The sequence below is a fragment of the Salmo salar genome, chromosome ssa05 (assembly GCF_905237065.1).
Source record: "Salmo salar chromosome ssa05, Ssal_v3.1, whole genome shotgun sequence".
NCBI lineage: Eukaryota > Metazoa > Chordata > Actinopteri > Salmoniformes > Salmonidae > Salmo > Salmo salar.
The window spans coordinates 75446221-75467654 of NC_059446.1; the positions used below are offsets into that span (position 1 = coordinate 75446221).

At 42.8% G+C, this 21434-nt stretch overlaps 2 protein-coding genes across 3 annotated transcripts; both read right to left on the reverse strand.

Annotated features, from left to right (window-relative positions):
* Positions 1 to 1213: 1213 nt before the first annotated feature.
* LOC106606010 (ictacalcin) lies at positions 1214 to 3314 on the reverse strand. Its single transcript, XM_014202067.2, has 3 exons — positions 3096 to 3314; positions 1830 to 1972; positions 1214 to 1577 (listed from the first exon to the last, which is right to left on the reverse strand). Exons 2-3 carry the CDS (start codon positions 1965 to 1967, stop codon positions 1437 to 1439), a joined length of 279 nt encoding a protein of 92 aa, XP_014057542.1. The 5' UTR covers positions 1968 to 1972; positions 3096 to 3314; the 3' UTR covers positions 1214 to 1436.
* Positions 1214 to 21280, reverse strand: LOC106594462 (ictacalcin). Of its 2 annotated transcripts, XR_006769982.1 has the most exons (4): positions 21047 to 21280; positions 19105 to 19247; positions 18622 to 18850; positions 1214 to 1348 (listed from the first exon to the last, which is right to left on the reverse strand). XR_006769982.1 is itself a non-coding variant. In XM_014185832.2 (3 exons), the coding sequence occupies exons 2-3, from the start codon at positions 19240 to 19242 to the stop codon at positions 18710 to 18712; spliced, it is 279 nt and encodes a 92-aa protein (XP_014041307.2). In that variant the 5' UTR covers positions 19243 to 19247; positions 21047 to 21280; the 3' UTR covers positions 18408 to 18709. The 2 variants fall into 2 exon arrangements, 1 of the variants encoding a protein (XP_014041307.2); XM_014185832.2 differs by lacking the exon at positions 1214 to 1348 and having other exon boundaries at positions 18408 to 18850.
* Positions 21281 to 21434: the final 154 nt, after the last annotated feature.

A 21434-nucleotide genomic window follows, 5' to 3' on the forward strand; every position in this document is an offset into this window, starting at 1 on the left:
CTAAAACAGCACTCCTACTCTGAGACGCTTGAAACATACGGCCACACACTCTCAGGACACCTCTTCCTGACACCTGAACAACCTTTCCTTCTACTGCGTGCTACTTTACGCACTATTTTTATGTTGCCACTGTTGCTTTCCCCTACCTTCCTGCTCTGACCCGCGGCGATGATCATCTGGTGATAGACATGTACAAACTTCCTTACGCAGCCTTGTCCTTCCGACGCCAGTTCCCCTGAGTCTCCAGCGACGCTCCTCAGCCCGAGGTCTCCAGCGACGCTCCTCAGCCCGAGGTCTCCAGCGACGCACCTTAGCCCAGAGCCTTCAGCAGTGGTCTACAGCCATGAGCCATCAAGGGGGGTGGGCAGGTTAGAATGGGGACTAAAGCCGGAGCCTGAGCCACCTCCGTAGTTGGAGGATTTGGGGGGGGTGTAGCATGGGAGCCGTCGGTGACGGGGGCCACCCTCCTTTCCCTCCCTTTAGTTTGGGGTTTTTGTGTTGTGAGTTTTTGTTTCAGGTGCATTTGAGGTCTGCACCTTTGGGGGGGCGTACTGTAACGTCCTGACCAGTAAAAGGGGTTATTTGTTATTGTAGGTTGGTCAGGGCGAGGCAGGGGGTGTTTGTTTAGTGTGTTTCGGGGTTTTTGGTTTATGTTCTATGTGGTTTTTCTAGTTTTTCTATGTCTATGTTAGTTTTGTCAATGACCTCCAATCAGAGGCAGCTGTTTGTTGTTATCTCTGATTGGAGGCCATATTTAGTTGCGTTTCTTTGAACTTGTTATGTGGGTGGTTATTTTCTGTTTAGTCGTTAGTGTCCTGACAGAACTGCTGGCTGTCGTTTACTCGTTTTGTTTATATTGTGTCAGTATAATAAATACGAATATGAGCACTCAACACCTGCGCCTTGGTCTACTCCCTTCGACGGCTGTGACACCTTCACAGTAACAGTTGACTTCCTGTATTCTTACTGGCACTGGAGTAGATAACAGTATTGTGATGTAATTAAGTAGTCAAATATAAGGTATGCCTCAACCCCTAATTTCATTGTATGTTTGGTTTACGTTGACATAATCAACAAATTGTATTATTTCACCAGGTGTCTGAAAACAAAGGTTCATGTTTGATTCATGTTGCTTGCTGTATCCTATTTTGGACATACACAGCCAATCACACATGCACAAACACACAAACACCTGCACAAATGATAAGTCAGCTTTCTTCCAAACATTAAAATAGTTTATTTCATTTTTCATTTTAAACAAACCAAAGAGCTTCCTCTCCATCTCATGAGATTGTAGCCTATATGTCTGTATGTGTACAGGTCAGTGTCTGTGTCTGTCCCTCTGAACCTGCATTGAGGATCTGGCTAATCTTATCATGAATTCACTCATGGAGCAAGAGCTGCTGTTCTGTGGAGAGTGGGCAGGGGGAGCTGTTTCACTTCTTGGTGAAGAACTCATTGCACATCATGGTGAGGCAGGCCACCAGTGTGACGTACTCCTGGAAGTCCACACTGCCATCTGAGTTAGCGTCCAGATCTTTGAAGATCTTGTCAACCTTTGCCTGGTCAGTGTTTTTCTGTTATAATGATCAGAGAGAGAGAGGTAATGGGTGAGACTTTGATTTCAGCAGTTACAACTAGAATCCATACAGTTGTTATTTGTTTATAAAGGTGTGAGAGATTAAGTTATTCTATTGGATGAGGCGGGTCATGTGTTTGATATTCCAAGCAATTCAATATTTCAGTAGTGTCTGTCTTTAGCAGTATTGTATTTGGTCGTGCTACTAATAAAGCATGATTAAACTGAACTGTTCCTAGGATCCACTCACCCCCATGATCTCTCCAAGCTCAGCGTTGAGCAGATCTTTGAGTTCTCCCTTGCTCAGGGTCGTCTTGTCGCCCTCCTTGCCAGAGTACTTGTGGAAGGCTGCGATGAGCAATGCCATAGCCTGCTGGACCTGTGACATGGTGACTACAACACACACACACACACACAGACAGACAGACAGACAGACAGACAGACAGACAGACAGACAGACAGACAGACAGACAGACAGACAGACAGACAGACAGACAGACAGACAGACAGACAAATTTAGGTTATTAATTTATGGTATTATCAATGTTTTATTATGATAGCAGGATGCTAGTGGACATGATGTCCACACACACAGAGAGAGGAATGTTTGGTTACTCTGTATTCACAGTATAATACATCTAATATTATCAACATTATATGAATTATTTGATCAATTTAATTGACTTTTTGAAATGTGAAATCCCAGAAACTAAGTTAAAGAGAAATGTTCTATTGTTGACTGAATAATCCAATTTAAATATATTTTTAACTTACACCCGGGTTACCATTCCATACATGTCTGGGAATTAAAGTCATGTTGACACTGGTTCAGGTTGAATAGAGGGTTTAAAGAATATTAACGGTTGTTGCACACGAAGCAAAGACTTAACTACACACACACACCACTCCCCACTACTGCAAACAAGTTCTACATCTCTACCACAAAGGGAGGAAGAGAAAGATGGGGAGGAGAGATGGAGAGCAATGCAACAGAGGTAATTAGAGAGGGAGAGAGGCGGAGAGAGGTTAGAGATGGATACATAGGGAGAGAGGCGACGAGAGAAAGAAGAGCGAGAGAGAGGCGGATATGCAGTGGAGAAAGGAAGAGAAGAGGGGGCTGAGTTGTTTAAACACAAACAGACATGGCTCTAGCCAACGCCCTTGCATGTCTCTCTCATTAACTCTGGGGGATTTTAAGGAGAGAAAGAATATATACTGTATAGAGAGAGAGGGACAGACACATAGACAGGAAGACAGATGGGAGGAAATTGGTGGAGAGACTGAAAGGCGTGTTGGTAATTTCAGGCAAACAATAACATAGAAATCCCAACACCTCCTTCACCCCTCACCCCACTATGTAGGAAGGTTGCACACAACACACAATTGCAAATAAATGTTGCAAACCACCCAATGAGAATGTATAATTTGGCACATCTAACATATCAGAGACACACACAGATAAAACAAACTGAAGCATTTTAGCAGCGAGGCACTCGGGTACAAGTTTTTCACTCACCGAAGTTGTGCGAGGAGTTGGACAGTCAGAGAAAGAGAGAGAGAGAGGGAGTGAGGAAGAGGGGGATGGGCTGTTGGTTTTAAACATTGATTACCACACCCCACTCTCCCCTCCCCTTTCCTCTCCTTTTCCCTCTTTATCTGATGGAAATGGAAACTGTAATGTTCTGTTCCCTTCTTCATGTGAACTAGTGACTGAAAGAATTATACTAGGCATATATATTTTCTGAAGTTAATAATTACTTCACATGACTGTATCACCATAGTAACCAAACAACAACAGAAAACAGAGAGGAGAAATCCCTGCATATGTCTAATGTCTTTGAATGAGAGTAAATACCTCTTATTCTGACTGTAGTTATTCATTTAACAACTTTTCAGTTTAGAAGAATGTAGTAACACTGCAGCATTCTCTAAACCGGCAAAACTTCTCCAAACCGGCAAAACTTCTCCAAACCGGCAAAACTTCTCCAAACTGGCCAAGCTTCTCCAAACTAGCCAAACTTCTCCAAACTGGCCAAGCTTCTCCAAACTGGCCAAGCTTCTCCAAACCGGCAAAACTTCTCCAAACTGGCCAAGCTTCTCCAAACTGGCCAAGCTTCTCCAAACCGGCCAAGCTTCTCCAAACTGGCCAAGCTTCTCCAAACCGGCCAAGCTTCTCCAAACTGGCCAAGCTTCTCCAAACTGGCCAAGCTTCTCCAAACCGGCCAAGCTTCTCCAAACTGGCCAAGCTTCTCCAAACTGGCCAAGCTTCTCCAAACCGGCCAAGCTTCTCCAAACTGCCCAAACTAACCTGTAGGGCTACCTTACTGGCTGACTGGCTCCATATACCCCTCAGGGAAATTATGAACATTACTATTCTAAAGTAGAAAAACAGACTTTTTATTTATTTTTATTGAGGTTTTGATTGAATATATAAATCAAATCAAAGTGTATTTGTCACGTGCGCTGAATACAACAGGTGTAGACCTTACAGTGAAATGCTTACTTACAGGCTCTAACCAATAGTGCAAAAAAGGTATTAGGTGAACAATAGGTAAGTAAATAAAATAAAAACAACTGTAAAAAGACAGTGAAAAACAGTAGCGAGGCTATTAAAGTAGCGAGGCTACATACAGACACCGGTTAGTCAGGCTGATTGAGGTAGTGTGTACATGTAGATATGGTTAAAGTGACTATGCATATATGATAAACAGAGAGTAGCAGTAGCATAAAGAGGGGTTGGCGGGTGGTGGGTGACGGGACACAATGTAGATAGCCCGGTTAGCCAATGTGCGGGAGCACTGGTTGGTCGGGCCAATTGAGGTAGTATGTACATATGTACATGAATGTGTAGTTAAAGTGACTGTGCATAGAAGATAAACAGAGAGTAGCAGGAGTGCAAAAGAGGGGTTGGGGGGCGGGACAATGCAAAAAGTCCGGGTAGCCATTTGATTACCTGTCCAGGAGTCTTATGGGTTGGTGGTAAAAACTGTTGAGAAGCCTTTTTGTCCTAGACTTGGCACTCCAGTACCACTTGCCATGCGGTAGTAGCCTACCAGGTGGCGTGGCGAGAATCCGTCTCTGCACCACGTGCTCTCACCACTGGTGTCCCCCAGGGCTCAGTTCTAGGCCCTCTCCTATTCTCGCTATACACCAAGTCACTTGGCTCTGTCATATCCTCACATGGTCTCTCCTATCATTGCTACGCAGACAACACACAATTAAGACCGCTCTCAACCAACTCTATAAGGCTATAAGCAAAGAATAAAATGCTCACCCGAAAACGATGCTCTTAGTGGCTGGGGACTAAATGCAGGCAACCTTAAATCAGTTTAACCAAAAATGTTTCCATCATGTCACATGTGCAACCAGGGGGAAAAAAATCCTAGACCACCTTTACTCCACACACAGAGATGCATACAAAGCTCTCCCCCGCCCTGCATTTGGCAAATCTGACCATAATTCTATCCTCATGATTCCTGCTTACAAGCAAAAACTAAAGCAGGAAGTACCAGTGACTCGCTCAATACGAAAGTGGTCAGATGACGCGGATGCTACACTACAGGGATGTTTTGCTAGCACAGACTGGATTATGTTCCAGGATTCATCCAATGGCATTGAGGAATACACCACCTCAGTCATCAGCTTCATCAATAAGTGCATTGATTACGTCGTCCCCACAGTGACTGTACGTACATATCCCAACCAGAAGCCATGGATTTCAGGCAACAACTGCATCGAGCTAAAGGCTAGAGCTGCCACTTTCAAGGAGCGGGAGACTAATCCGGACGCTTATAAGAAATCCTGCTATGCCCTCAGAGGAACCATTAAACAAGCAAAGCGTCAATACAGGATTAAGATTGAATCCTACTACACTGGCTCTGACGCTCGTCGGATGTGGCAGGGCTTGAAAACTATTATGGACTACAAAGGGAAACCCAGACGCGAGCTGCCCAGTGACTCGAGCATACTAGATGAGCTAAATGCCTTTTATGCTCTCTTCGAGGCAAGCAACACTGAAGCATGCACGAGAGCACCAGCTGTTCTGGATGACTGTGTGATAACGCCCTCAGTAGCTGATGTGAACAAAACCTTTAAACAGGCCAACATTCACAAAGCCGCTGGGCCAGACGGATTACCAGGACGTGTACTCAAATCATGCGAGGACCAACTGTCAAGTGTCTTTATTGACATTTTCAACCTCTCCCTGACCGAGTCTGTAATACCTACATTTCAAGCAGACCACCATAGTCCCAGTGCCCAAGGAAGCGAAGGTAACCTGCCTGAATTATTACCGCCCCGTGGCACTCACGTCGGTAGCCATGAAGTGCTTTGAAAGGCTGGTCATGGCTCACATTAACAGCATCCTCCCGGACACCCTAGACCCACTCCAACTCGCATACATCCCCAACAGATCCACAGATGATGCAATCTCAATTGCACTCCACACTGCCCTTTCTCACCTGAACAAATGGAACACCTATGTGAGAATGCTGTTCATTGACTACAGCTCAGTGTTCAACACTATAGTGCCCACGAAGCTCATCACTAAGCTAAGGACTCTGGGACTAACCACCTCCCTCTAACCACCTCCCTCTGCAACTGGATCCTGGACTTCCTGACTGGCCGCCCCCAGGTGGTAAAAGTAGGCAACAACATGTCTGCCACGCTGATCCTTAATACTGGGGCCCCACAGGGGTGTGTACTTAGTCCCCTCCTTTATTCCCTGTTCACCCATGACTGCATGGCCAATTACGACTCTAACACCATCATTAAGTTTGCTGACGACACAACAGTGGTAGGCCTGATCCCTGACAACGATGAGACGGTCTATAGGGAGGAGGTCAGAGAACTAGCAGTGTGGTGCCAAGACAACAATCTCTCCCTCAATGTGAGCAAGACAAAGGAGCTGATCGTGGACTACAGGAAAAGGCGGGCCGAACAGGCCCCCATTAACATCGACGTGGCTGTAGTGGAGCGGGTTATAAGTTCCTTGGTGTCCACATAACCAACAAACTATCATGGTCCAAACATACCAAGAAAGTTGTGAAGCGGGCACGACAAAACCTTTTCCCCCTCAGGAGACTGAAAAGATTTGGCATGGGTCCCCAGATCCTCAAAAGTTTCTACAGCTGCACCATCGAGAGCATCCTGATGGGTTGCATCACCGCCTGGTATGGCAACTGCTCGGCATCTGACCGTAAGACGCTACAGAGGGTAGTGCTAATGGCCCAGTACATCACTGGGGCCAAGCTTCCTGCCATCCAGGACCTATATAATAGGCGGTGTCAGAGGAAAGCCCATAACATTGTCAGAGACTCCAGTCACCCAAGTTATAGACTGTTTTCTCTGCTACCACACGGCAAGCGGTACCGGAGCGCCAAGTCTAGGACCAAAAGGCTCCTCAACAGCTTCTACCCCCAAGCCATAAGACTGCTGAACAATTCGGACAATTTTACTGCCCCCCCCCCTTTTTGTACACTGCTGCTACTCTCTGTTTGTTTGTTACCTATGCATAGTCACTTCGCCCCCACCTACATGTACAAATTACCTCAATTAGCCTGTACCCCCGCACACTGACTTGGTACCGGTGCCCCCTGTATATAGCCTTGTTATGTTATTCTTATTGTGTTACTTTTTATTATTACTTTTTATTTTAGTCTACTTGGTAAATTATTTATTCTTCTTGAACTGCACTGTTGGTTAACCTCACTAGGGTAGGGGGCACTATTTTCACCTCCGGATGAAAAGCGTGCCCAAAGTAAACTGCCTGCTACTCAGGCAGTTAAAATAATTAAAATAATGTCTGTGAGTATAACAGAACTGATATGGCAGGCGAAAACCTGAGAAAAATCCATCCAGGAAGTGGGATTTATTTTATGTTTGTAGTTTTCTATTGAATGCCAATACAGTATCCATTGACTTCGGACTCAAATTGCAATTCCTATGGCTTCCACTAGATGTCAACAATCTTTAGAAACTGTTTCAGGCTTGTATTCTGAAAAATGAGGGAGTAAGACCACTCTGAGTAAGTGGATAGTGGAAAGTCCCCAGACCTGTTTCATGCGCGCGACCGAGAATGCGCCTTTCTTGTTTTTCTTTTATATTGACGACGCTATTGTCCGGTTGAAATATTATCGATTATTTAGGCTAAAAACAATCTGAGGATTGATATAAACATCGCTTGACATGTTTCTACAAACTTTACGGATACTATTTTGATTTTTCGTCTGCTTGTTGTGACTGCCTTTGAGCCATTGGATTACTGAACAAAACGCGCCAACAATACGGAGGTTTTTGGATATAAAGAGGGACTTTATCGAACAAAACGAACATTTATTGTATAACTGGGAGTCTTGTGAGTGCAACCATATGAAGATCATCAAAGGTAAGGCATTTTTTATATTGCTATTTCTGACTTTTGTGTGGCGCCTGCCTGGTTGAAATATGATTTTCATGCTTTTGAATGCGGTGCTCTGTCCTCAGATAATCGCATGGTTTGCTTTCGCCGTAAAGCCTTTTTGAAATCTGACATGGCGCCTGGATTAACAAGAAGTTAAGCTTTATTTTGATGTATAACACATATATTTTCAAGAATGTTAAATATTTTAATTTAGTATTTTTGAATTTCGCGCTCTGCAATTTCTGGCTACCGTCCCAGGTACCCATAAGAAGTTAAGGGCTTGTAAGTAAGCATTTCATGGTAAAGTCTACACTTGTTGTATTCGGGACATGTGACAAATAAAGTTTGATTTGATTCACAACTAACACCACTTCCTGGAACCCATCTCAGCTCTAGCCCTTTCACATGTACCATCACACGGGTGTGATCATTCTACAGTGCTCCCTGAAGCCTACGATCACACCTGTGTGATTAGAATGCTTATTTAGAACGGCCAGTTTCGAATGACGCAACAATAAGCATTTGAGCTGGCCACACTTTTTTCAGAAACTATTTACACAAACACAGTCCTTACAAAGTTATGTCCAGAATGTGAGCAGTTTATTTTTGGATGCAATGTTCAGATATTCACAGAAGTATCTATAACATAACACAATCATCCAAACCGGAAGAAAATGTAGGCTACATTTGTCCTAGCGCTAACTGAGGAAAGATTGACGCAACACATAACTCTCGGCTGACATAAACTACAATATGAATTAGCTAATAGCAATTACTATTTATAATTAATTACATCACGGGTGAGCTCACCATTGATCTAAATAATTGCGTAAAACACTTTCTAGAAATCGAAAGCAACCCGAGGATGCTTTTTATCCACACAGAAACCAAAGATAATAAGAGAACACAAGATGAGATTGGTCTGTGTATAGTATGCATGTTGAAGGGGTGTGTCGTCTACCATTGTTCACATCCCACCATTCACTTCCTGAAGTTCTCCAAACATTTGTGAACCCTTACTCACCTCATTTAGTTATAGCATATTTGGTCCGACAGACGATTACGTGAAACCCAGAATGCATTGTATGTCAACAAACATGGCTCCACACACATAGCTGGAATGAGCTTAGTTCATCATAATCAGTACAACCTTCAAAAAAGTATTTTACACACATAATATGTGCCCATTACAATCTATGCAAGAATCGGAATGCATGATTTATCACCGTTACTTGAAAACATGTGAAAAAAAACAGTAAATATATATCAATAATTCCCACACAAAACATTTTCTGATAGTGATTTATTGATACAAATGGCACATGTCGGCAGTCAATCACGTAACTTCTCACTCCCTCTCTGAGCCATTCAGTGTTGTTTATGTATGTAGCTAGTGAGCTAAGCTGTAGCATTAGCAATGTCTTTCAAAAGGAGACAACTCACAAATGCAGAAATTCTGGATTTTTTTTTTTACAATTCTGACAATGAGTCTGAGTATGAAAGTCAGGAATCAGATTGTGACAGTGACAGTGAGGAGCTGCCCCCCAGCCATTGAGAACCCTGAATCTGAGGATCCCTTGTCCACTGACAAAGTCCCAGTTCCCTTTGAAGATGCTGGTGGTGATGGCGGCAGACCGACAGTGGATGAAGTACAGGAGTTCTGTGGTAGCTGGAAGGCTGCCAGACATTTCACCCCTTCTGGCCCTGCTGTTTGCTTTGATGAGTCCCAGTCTGGAGTGCAACGCCCCTTACCATTTCCATCTGAGGCAGAGTGCTTAATGTTGTTTCTGACCGAGGAGCTGGTGGGAGACATAGTAGAGACCAATCGCTATGCCTTGGAGCTACAGGAGAAGAGAAAGCCAGGAGTGGGGGGGACAACCACAATTAGTGAAATGTATACCTTCCTGGTGACAGTCCTTCTCATGGGGATAGTAAAGAAGAACTCCCTAAGAGAATACTGGAGCATAGATCCTATGCTTGCAACTCCCGACTTTGCCACCCTCTTTTCCCAAGACTGCTTCTTAGTTCTGCTGCGATGACTGCATTTCATCAACAATGCTACTGCCATCCTAATTGACCCGTTATACAAAGTAGGAAATGTTCTTACCAGCCTGACAATAGCATTTGTCTTTGTGCCATACAAGGACCTATGCATTGATGAGTATGAGGTGTTTGGGGTGTCTGGGTCTGTGGTGATGACCATGCTGGCTCCTCATCTCAGCAAGGGACACACTTTGTATGTGGACAATAGTTATAAGGAATATACACAAAAATATAATGCTACAGTAGAAACGACATAACACGACATGCAGAAACTATTATAACGTAATAAGGCACTTACTTTGACAGAAATATTTGGAGATATTTGGAACTCAGACATGAAAGGGCTAGAGAAAGAAGAATCTACACTTAGAAATAAAAAACCTGGATAGAACCAAAAAGGGTTCTTTGCTTGGTTCATACTATTTATGGCACCACTTAAGGTTCTATAAAGCAGGTATATCTCACTGGTCATCCCCAAAGCCAACACCTCCTTTGGCCTCCTTTCCTTCCAGTTCTCTGCTGCCAATGACTGGAACGAATTGCACAAATCACTGAAGCTGGAGACATATCTCCCTCTCTAACTTTAAGCATCAGCTGTCAGAGCAGCTTACCGATCACTGTACCTGTACACAGCCCATCTGTAAATAGCACACCAAACTACCTCATCCCCATATTGTTATTTTTTGGTTTGTTTCTATTTTGCACCCCCGTATCTCTGCTTGCACATCATCATCTGCACATCTATCACTCCAGTGTTAATGCTAATTTGTAATAATTTCACCGCTATGGCCTATTTATTGCCTTACCTCCCTGATCTTACTACATTTGCACACACTGTACGTAGATTTATCTATTGTGTTATTGACTGTACATTTGTTTATCCCAAGTGTAACTCTGTGTTGTTGTTGTCGCACTGCTTTGCTTTATCTTGGCCAGGTCGCAGTTGTAAATGAGAACTTGTTCTCAACTGGCTTACCTGGTTAAATAAAGGTGAAATAAAAAGAAATAAAGAACCAAAATTGGTTCCAATGGTTCTAAACTCAAAGATAATTAGTAAAAATAAAAAACACTTCACAGATCTTCATTGTAAAGGGTAGGGGCAGTATTTTCACGGCCGGATGAAAAAAACGTACCCAATTTAAACTGGTTACTACTCTTGCCCAGAAACGAGAATATGATTATTATCAGTAGATTTGGATAGAAAACACTCTGAAGTTTCTAAAACTGTTTGAATGTTGTCTGTGAGTATAACAGAACGCATATGGCAGGCAAAAACCTGAGAAAATTCCAAGCAGGAAGTGGCCTGTCTGAGAATTTGTAGTTCTTCTTTTGATTCTCTATCAAAACTACAGTATCTGTGGGGTTACCTAGCACTTTCTAAGGCTTCCATTGGCTCTCTAAAGCCTTCAGAAAGCGGATTGAGGCGTCTCCTGTCTCTGGGCAGAGTATAGTAGCTCAGTTTCTCAGTGGTCTGCCTGGTGACAAAGAGATTGGATATGCGCGTTCACGCGACCACACTGTTTTTTCTTTTCCTCTTTGAATGAATACACTATTGTCCAGTTGGAATATTATCGCTATTTTACAAGAAAAATACCATAAAAATGATTTTAAACAGTGTTTGACATGCTTCTAAGTACGGTAATGGAACATTTTGATTTTTTTTGTCTCGAAAAGCGCTCGCGCGTTACCCTTTGGATAGTGACCTGAACGCACGAACAAAACGGAGGTATTTGGACATAACTATGGATTATTTGGGACAAAAACAACATTTCTTGTGGAAGTAGCAGTCCTGGGAGTGCATTCTGATGAACATCAGCAAAGGTAATACAATTTTTCTAATACTAATTCTGAGTTTAGTGTGCCCCGAACTTGGCGGGTGTCAAAATAGCTAGCCGTGATGGCTGAGCTATGTACTCAGAATATTGCAAAATGTGCTTTCGCCGAAAAGCTATTTTAAAATCTGACGTAGCGATTGCATAAAGGAGTTCTGTATCTTTAATTCTTAAAATAATTGTTATGTATTTTGTCAACGTTTATGATGAGCAATTTAGTAAATTCACTGGAAGTTTTCGGTGGGAATACATTTTCTGAACATCACACACCAATGTAAAAAGCTGTTTTTTTAATATAAATATGAACTTGATTGAACAAAACATGCATGTATTGTATAACATAATGTCCTAGGAGTGTCATCTGATGAAGATCATCAAAGGTTAACCTCTATGGGCTAGGTGGGATGCTTGCGTCCCACCTACTCAACAGCCAGTGTAATCCCGTGGCGCGTTATTCAAATACCTCAAAAATGCAAAAACTTCAATTTTTCAAACATATGACTATTTTACACCATTTTAAAGACAAGACTCTCGTTAATCTAACCACACTGTCCGATTTCAAAAAGGCTTTACAACGAAAGCAAAACATTAGATTATGTCAGCAGAGTACCCAGCCAGAAATAATCAGACACCCATTTTTCAAGCTAGCATATAATGTCACATAAACCCAAACCACAGCTAAATGCAGCACTAACCTTTGATGATCTTCATCAGATGACAACCCTAGGACATTATGTTATACAATACATGCATGTTTTGTTCAATCAAGTTCATATTTATATCAAAAACTAGCTTTTTACATTAGCATGTGACTAGCATGTGACTAGCATTCCCACCGAACACTGCCGGTGAATTTACTAAATTACTCACGATAAACGTTCACAAAAAGCATAACAATTATTTTAAGAATTATAGATACAGAACTCCTCTATGCACTCGATATGTCCGATTTTAAAATAGCTTTTCGGTGAAAGCACATTTTGCAATATTCTCAGTAGATAGCCCGGCATCACAGGGCTAGCTATTTAGACACCCAGCAAGTTTAGCACTCAGCAAAGTCAGATTTACTATAAGAAAAATGTTATTACCTTTGCTGTCTTCGTCAGAATGCACTCCCAGGACTTCTACTTCAATAACAAATGTTGGTTTGGTCCCAAATAATCCATTGTTATATCCAAATAGCAGCATTTTGTTCGTGCGTTCAAGACACTATCCGAAAGGGTAAATAAGGGTGACGAGCATGGCGCAATTCGTGACAAAACATTTCTAAATATTCCATTACCGTACTTCGAAGCATGTCAACCGCTGTTTAAAATCAATTTTTATGCAATTTTTCTCATAAAAAAGCGATAATATTCCGACCGAGAATCTGCGTTTAGGTAAACAGACGAAAGAAAATAAAGCATGGGGTCGACTCGGGCACGCGCCTAAGCCCATAGTACTCTGATCGGCCACTTGCCAAAAGCGATAATGTGTTTCAGCCAGAGGCTGCCTCGATATCGTTCCGTTTTTTCCTGGGCTCTGAGAGCCTATGGGAGCCGTAGGAAGTGTCACGTTAGAGCAAAGATCCTCAGTCTTCAATAAAAATAGCCCAGATGAACAACAACTTGTCAGACAGGCCACTTCCCATATAGAATCCTCTCAGGTTTTTGCCTGCCATATGAGTTCTGTTATACTCACAGACACCATTCAAACAGTTTTAGAAACTTTAGGGTGTTTTCTATCCAAAGCCAATAATTATATGCATATTCTAGTTACTGGGCAGGAGTAGTAACCAGATTATCCGGCCGTGTCAATACTGCCCCCTAGCCCTAACAGGTTAATGCTTCATTTAGCTGTGTTTTGGGGTTTTTGTGACATATATGTTTGCTTGGAAAATGGCTGTGTGATTATTTTTGGCTATGTACTCTCCTAAGATAATCTAATGTTTTGCTTTCGCTGTAAAGCCTTTTTGAAATCAGACAATGTGGTTATATTAACGAGAGTCTTATCTTCAAAATGGTGTAAAATAGTCGTATGTTTGAAAAATGTAAATTATTGCATGAGGTTTTGTATGTCGCGCCACGTTCTTCCATTGGATATTGGTGAGGCGTTCCGCTAGGGGAACGTCTAGCCTCAAAAGGTTTTAATGTTCATGTTTCCCATGAACCATAAACAATTAATGAACATGCACCTGTGGAACGGTCGTTAAGACACTGACAGCTTACAGATGGTAGGCAATTAAGGTCACAGTTATGAAAACTTAGGACACTAAAGAGGCCTTTCTACTGACTCTGAAAAACACCAAAAGAAAGATGCCCAGGGTCCCTGCTCCTCTGTGTGAACGTGCTTTAGGCATGCTGCAAGGAGGCATGAGGACTGCAGATGTGGCCAGGGCAATACATTGGAATGTCCGTACTGTGAGACACCTAAGACAGCACTACAGGATGGAAAGCTGATTGTCCTCGCAGAGGCAGACCTCGTGTAACACCTGCACAAGATCGGTACATCCGAACATTACACCTGCGGGACAGGTACAGGATGGCAACAACAACTGCCCAAGTTACTGTCACGGCTGTCGAAAGGAGCGGACCAAAGTGCAGCGTGGGTGTAGTTACACATTTTATTAAATCCGTGAAACTTTGCAATACACAAATAACTGAATATGACAAAACAACAAACTGTGACGCAGAGAGAAACAAACACTACTCAAAATATAATAACCCACAAACCCCAGGAAGAAAAACCCCAACTTAAATATAATCTCCAATTAGAGACAACGAGGACCAGCTGCCTCCAATTGGAGATCAACACAGAAAAACAACATAGAAATAGAAACCTAGAACTTAAACATAGAAAATCAAAACATAGAAAAACACAAAACACCCCCTGTCACGCCCTGACCTACTCTACCATAGAAAATAACCTCTTACTATGGTCAGGACGTGACAGTTACACCAGGAATGCACAATCCCTCCATCAGTGCTCAGAATGTCCGCAATAGGCTGAGAGAGCGTGGACTGAGGGCTTGTAGGCCTGTTGTAAGGCAGGTCCTCACCAGACATCACCGGCAACAAAGTCGCCTATGGGCACAAACCCACAGTTGCTGCACCAGACAGGACTGGCAAAAAGTGCTCTTCACTGACGTGACGATTCGCGGTTTTGTCTCACCAGGGATGATGGTCGGATTCGTGTTTATCGTCGAAGGAATGAACGTTACACCGAGGCCTGTACTCTGGAGCGGGATCGATTTGGAGGTGGAGGGTCCGTCATGGTCTGGGGCGGTGTGTCACAGCATCATCGGACTGAGCTTGTTGTCATTGGAGGCAATCTCAACGCTGTGCGTTACAGGGAAGACATCCTCCTCCCTTGCAGGCTCATCCTGACATGACCCTCCAGCATGACAATGCTACCAGCAATACTGTTCGTTCTGTGTGTGATTTACTGCAAGACAGGAATGTCAGTGTTCTGCCATGGCCAGCGAAGAGCCCGGATCTCAATCCCATTGAGCACGTCTGGGACCTGTTGGATCGGAGGCTGAGGGCTAGGGCCATTCCCCCCAGAAATGTCCGGGAACTTGCAGGTGCCTTGGTGGAAGAATGGGGTAACATCTCACAGCAAGAACTGGCAAATCTGGTGCAGCCCATGAGGAGGAGATGCACTGCAGTACTTAATGCAGCTGGGGGCCACACCAGATACTGACCGTTACTTTTGATTTTGACCCCCCCTTTGTTCAGGGCCACAGTTTTCCATTTCTGTTAGCCACATGTCTGTGGAACTTGTTCAGTTTATGTCTCAGTTGTTGAATCTTGTTATGTTCATACAAATATTTACACGTTAAGTTTGCTGAAAATAAACGCAGTTGACAGTGAGAGGACGTTTATTTTTTGCTGAGTTTATATTGAACCCATTGTGATTCAGTGAAGAACCATACAAAAGGGTTCCATATAGAACCTTTAGTGGTGCCAAGCAATAGAACCCTTTTTGCTTCTGTCCAGAACCTTTTTTTCTGAGTGTAGAAAAAGAGGAATGAAGTATCCCTTTTTGCCTTGAGCTCTCCAGCACAGTTAATGCCATAAAGCATATTCCTAATGATACTGATCTCCTCCAGCCCATCCTTAACATATCCCTGTACTGTACACACTAATATCCTCACTAAAATTAACATCAGGTATGTTTGGGCAAAGGTAAACTAGAGGGATATTAGCCTTTCGTTGCCATCCTCTCCTGTGTGTGTGTGTTTGTGTGTGTGTGTGTGTGTGTGTGTGTGTGTGTGTGTGTGTACATGCCTAAGAATGTGAGTCCTAAAGCCTAAAGTAAAATCTCTTCTAAACGTTCCAGAAAACATGACTCAGTCTGTCAGATGTTGCTGCTGTTATGTTTGTTGTGTTGTCTAATTCACATCAAAGTCTTTGTGTTTCTGAATGTGAGGTCGCCAAGATATAAAACAATAGCCGCCCTGGGGGCACACACACACACACACACACACACACACACACACACACACACACACACACACACACACACACACACACACACACACACACACACACACACAGAGATACATTCTATTGCAGTGAGTCACCAACTTTGTTACACAATGACAAAAAATTAACTGAGTTCATTCTCCTGACTCCACCTCCACCCTCCTCTCTCGCTCTCTCTCTCTCACTTCTCTCTCTCCCTCTTTCTATCTGTCTCTCTCTTCCCCCTCTCTGTCTCCCTGTCTCTCTGTCTCTCTCTCTCTCTCTCTCTCTCTCTCTCTCTCTCTCTCTCTCTCTCTCTCTCTCTCTCGACGTAGAGGGCTAATAACATCGTATACATAGAAATTATTAATTCAGCCCCTCCCTCATTTAGCACCATAACAACTAGCATAGAGCTGCCACTTAATCACTGTGACTATAGCAGCTGTACGTACACACACACACACACACACACACACACACACACACACACACACACACACACACACACACACACACACACACACACACACACACACACACACACACACACACACACACACACACACACACACACACACACACACACAAACAGTAATGAGAACCCACTGGTGGCTCTGCTGAGATGGTCTGGCCGAAACCTTGATGGTTGAGAGAACAACCAAGAGCTCAGCTCAGAACAGCCTCACTCTTTCCTGGCCTCACTCGGCCCTGTCGGTCTCCTCTGCACTGGGCTGGAGCACAACAACCTCCACCTTCTAGTCTCACTCTCACATATCAAGTACCCTGGATTACTGTAGGCCTAAATGTTACTTTTATTGACACCAGAGTTGTGTCAATCAATTTCAATTCTCATCAGTTGAATTTGACATGGAAGTTCTCTGTAGGAGTTCAGTTCAGATTAGAATGTCAGTAGAATTGACCCCAACCCTGATCAAGACTAATGCATCATAGAGATGTGTTAGATTCAACCGAGTGGCTGCGTGACCAGGGGCTGTGTGATTAAATCTAAGACTAGGCGATTGCTGGACTATGGTTAATCTTAATTTTCATCTTCAGTATTGTCCAATAGGTTCTCTATGGAGACCTGTGATACAGTATCATTATTTGGATATTATCTTTGTTGTTTCATGTTGCTGGGTAGGAAGCTTCATCTTGGAGATGGTTCTATATGGAGACCTGTGATACAGTATAATTATTAGGATATTATCTTTGTTGTTTCATGTTGCTGGGTAGGAAGCTTCATCTTGGAGATGGTTCTATATGGAGACCTGTGTAACAGTATAATTATTAGGATATTATCTTTGTTGTTTCATGTTGCTGGGTAGGAGGCTTCATCTTGGAGATGGTTCTATATGGAGACCTGTGATACAGTATAATTATTAGGATATTATCTTTGTTGTTTCATGTTGCTGGGTAGGAGGCTTCATCTTGGAGATGGTTCTATATGGAGACCTGTGATACAGTATAATTATTAGGATATTATCTTTGTTGTTTCATGTTGCTGGGTAGGAGGCTTCATCTTGGAGATGGTTCTATATGGAGACCTGTGATACAGTATAATTATTAGGATATTATCTTTGTTGTTTCATGTTGCTGGGTAGGAGGCTTCATCTTGGAGATGGTTCTATATGGAGACCTGTGATACAGTATAATTATTTGGATATTATCTTTGTTGTTTCATGTTGCTGGGTAGGAAGCTTCATCTTGGAGATGGTTCTATATGGAGACCTGTGTAACAGTATAATTATTAGGATATTATCTTTGTTGTTTCATGTTGCTGGGTAGGAGGCTTCATCTTGGAGATGGTTCTATATGTGGCTCTATTGGACCTTCACAGTAACAGTTGACTTCCTGTATTACTGGCTCTGGAGTAGATAACAGTATTGTGATGTAATTAAGTAGTCAAATATAAGGTATGCCTCATAACCCCTAATTTCATTGTATGTTTGGTTTACGTTGACATAATCAACAAATTGTATTATTTCACCAGGTGTCTGAAAACAAAGGTTCATGTTTGATTCATGTTGCTTGCTGTATCCTATTTAGGACATACACAGCCAATCACACATGCACAAACACACACACACCTGCACAAATGATAAGTCAGCTTTCTTCCAAACATATTAAAATAGTTTATTTCATTTTTCACTTTAAACAAACCAAAGAGCTTCCTCTCCATCTCATGAGATTGTAGCCTATATGTCTGTATGTGTACAGGTCAGTGTATGTGTCCTTCACCTGTCTGTCTATGTGTGGTGTGTATAACCAACCCAACCCTTTTTCTGTGTATGTGTGTAAACCTGCATCTCTGTCCCTCTGAACCTGCATTGAGGATCTGGCTAATCTTATCATGAATTCACTCATGGAGCAAGAGCTGCTGTTCTGTGGAGAGTGGGCAGGGGGAGCTGTTTCACTTCTTGGTGAAGAACTCATTGCACATCATGGTGAGGCAGGCCACCAGTGTGACGTACTCCTGGAAGTCCACACTGCCATCTGAGTTAGCGTCCAGATCTTTGAAGATCTTGTCAACCTTTGCCTGGTCAGTGTTTTTCTGTTATAATGATCAGAGAGAGAGAGAGGTAATGGGTGAGACTTTGATTTCAGCAGTTAAAACTAGAATCCATACAGTTGTTATTTGTTTATAAAGGTGTGAGAGATTAAGTTATTCTATTGGATGAGGCGGGTCATGTGTTTGATATTCCAAGCAATTCAATATTTCAGTAGTGTCTGTCTTTAGCAGTATTGTATTTGGTCGTGCTACTAATAAAGCATGATTAAACTGAACTGTTCCTAGGATCCACTCACCCCCATGATCTCTCCAAGCTCAGCGTTGAGCAGATCTTTGAGTTCTCCCTTGCTCAGGGTCGTCTTGTCGCCCTCCTTGCCAGAGTACTTGTGGAAGGCTGCGATGAGCAATGCCATAGCCTGCTGGACCTGTGACATGGTGACTACGAGAGAGAGAGAGAGAGATAGAGAGAGAGAGAGAAATGTAGGTTATTAATTTACGGTATTATCAATGTTTTATTATGATAGCAGATCATAATAAATTATGTCCACACACAGAGAGAGGAATGTTTGGTTACTCTGTATTCACAGTTTAATACATCTAATATTATCAACATTATATGAATTATTTGATCAATTTATTTGACTTTTTGACATGTGAAATCCCAGAAACTAAGTTAATGGGATAAATGCCTCATTGTTGACTGAAAAATCCAATTTAAATCTATTTTTAACTTACACCCGGGTTACCATTCCATACATGTCTGGGAAATAAAGTCATGTTGACACTGGTTCAGGTTGAATAGAGGGTTTAAAGATTATTAACGGTTGTTGCACACGAAGCAAAGACTTAACTACACACACACACCACTCCCCACTACTGCAAACAAGTTCTACATCTCTACCACAAAGGGAGGAAGAGAAAGATGGGGAGGAGAGATGGAGAGCAATGCAACAGAGGTAATTAGAGAGGGAGAGAGGCGGAGAGAGGTTAGAGATGGATACATAGGGAGAGAGGCGACGAGAGAAAGAAGAGCGAGAGAGAGGCGGATATGCAGTGGAGAAAGGAAGAGAAGAGGGGGCTGAGTTGTTTAAACACAAACAGACATGGCTCTAGCCAACGCCCTTGCATGTCTCTCTCATTAACTCTGGGGGATTTTAAGGAGAGAAAGAATATATACTGTATAGAGAGAGAGGGACAGACACATAGACAGGAAGACAGACGGGAGGAAATTGGTGGAGAGACTGAAAGGCGCGTTGGTAATTTTAGGCAAACAATAACAGAAATCCCAGCACCTCCCCCACCCCTCACCTGTCTCCACCCTCTTTCTATCTAGTTTGGTTAAGGTGTGTCTCTTCACTCTGTCCCTTCACATACCTCGCCACTATGTAGGGAGGTTGCTCTCTCTATTCTCTCTTTCTCTGCCTACCCGTAGTCTAGTTTCTGAGTTTAAGGAAGCGTCTGTAATGTAAATCCCTCATTTAGCTGACCCTCCTCTCCAGAGTGACTTGCAGTAAGTGCGGTCAAATAAGGACGCTGAAGCAACCATATAGTATGAACATGGTAAGCACAACATTATAGTTGTAAGGAACAATCCCAGTCACTGTGGTGGACTCCACTGATCTGTCTCTGAGTCACTGTCAGCTGCCCCAGGACCGGCAGGCTTCCAACCAGACACACCTTCTTACCACCCCTCTGACTGCCCATCTGATAATTAGAAACACACTCTACTCACAGAATGGTCAGAGCGAGGGGAGAGAGAGCTTATGGTAAGGACAGAGTGAAGGAAAGAGAGAGCGAGAGAGAGGGGGGTGTGGAGGATAGAAGGTAGTAGTGTTCTGCACTATGGAAGGATTGAGGGGGGAAGAGAGAGAGGGGAGGAGGAGGAAGAGAAGAGAGATTCTTTCATCCGAACTGCGTAGTGCTCTGAGTAGCACCCACACATGTTTGAATGGACAGGCGGATAGAGTTACGCCCTCCGTAGAGCTTGGCTCAAGATCACAAACAATGCAGAATGGCGCTTACTAACTGTTGCAAAGCACACCCTGAAGTCATTCAAACGTTTGCAGTCAAGTATTAATCACTATAAAACATTAAACTACACACAATTGCAAATAAATGTTGTAAACCACCCAATGAGAATGTATAATTTGGCACATCTAACATATCAGAAACACACACAGCTAAAACAAACTGAAGCATTTTAGCAGCGAGGCACTCAGGTACAAGTTTTTCACTCACCGAAGTTGTGCGAGGAGTTGGACAGTCAGAGAAAGAGAGAGCGAGGGAGTGAGGAAGAGAGGGATGGGCTGTTGGTTTTAAACATTGATTACCACACCCCACTCTCCCCTCCCCTTTCCTCTCCTTTTCCCTCTTTATCTGATGGAAATGGAAACTGTAATGTTCTGTTCCCTTCTTCATGTGAACTAGTGACTGAAAGAATTATACTAGGCATATATATTTTCTGAAGTTAATAATTACTTCACATGACTGTATCACCATAGTAACCAAACAACAACAGAAAACAGAGAGGAGAAATCCCTGCATATGTCTAATGTCTTTGAATGAGAGTAAATACCTCTTATTCTGACTGTAGTTATTTATTTAACAACTTTTCAGTTTAGAAGAA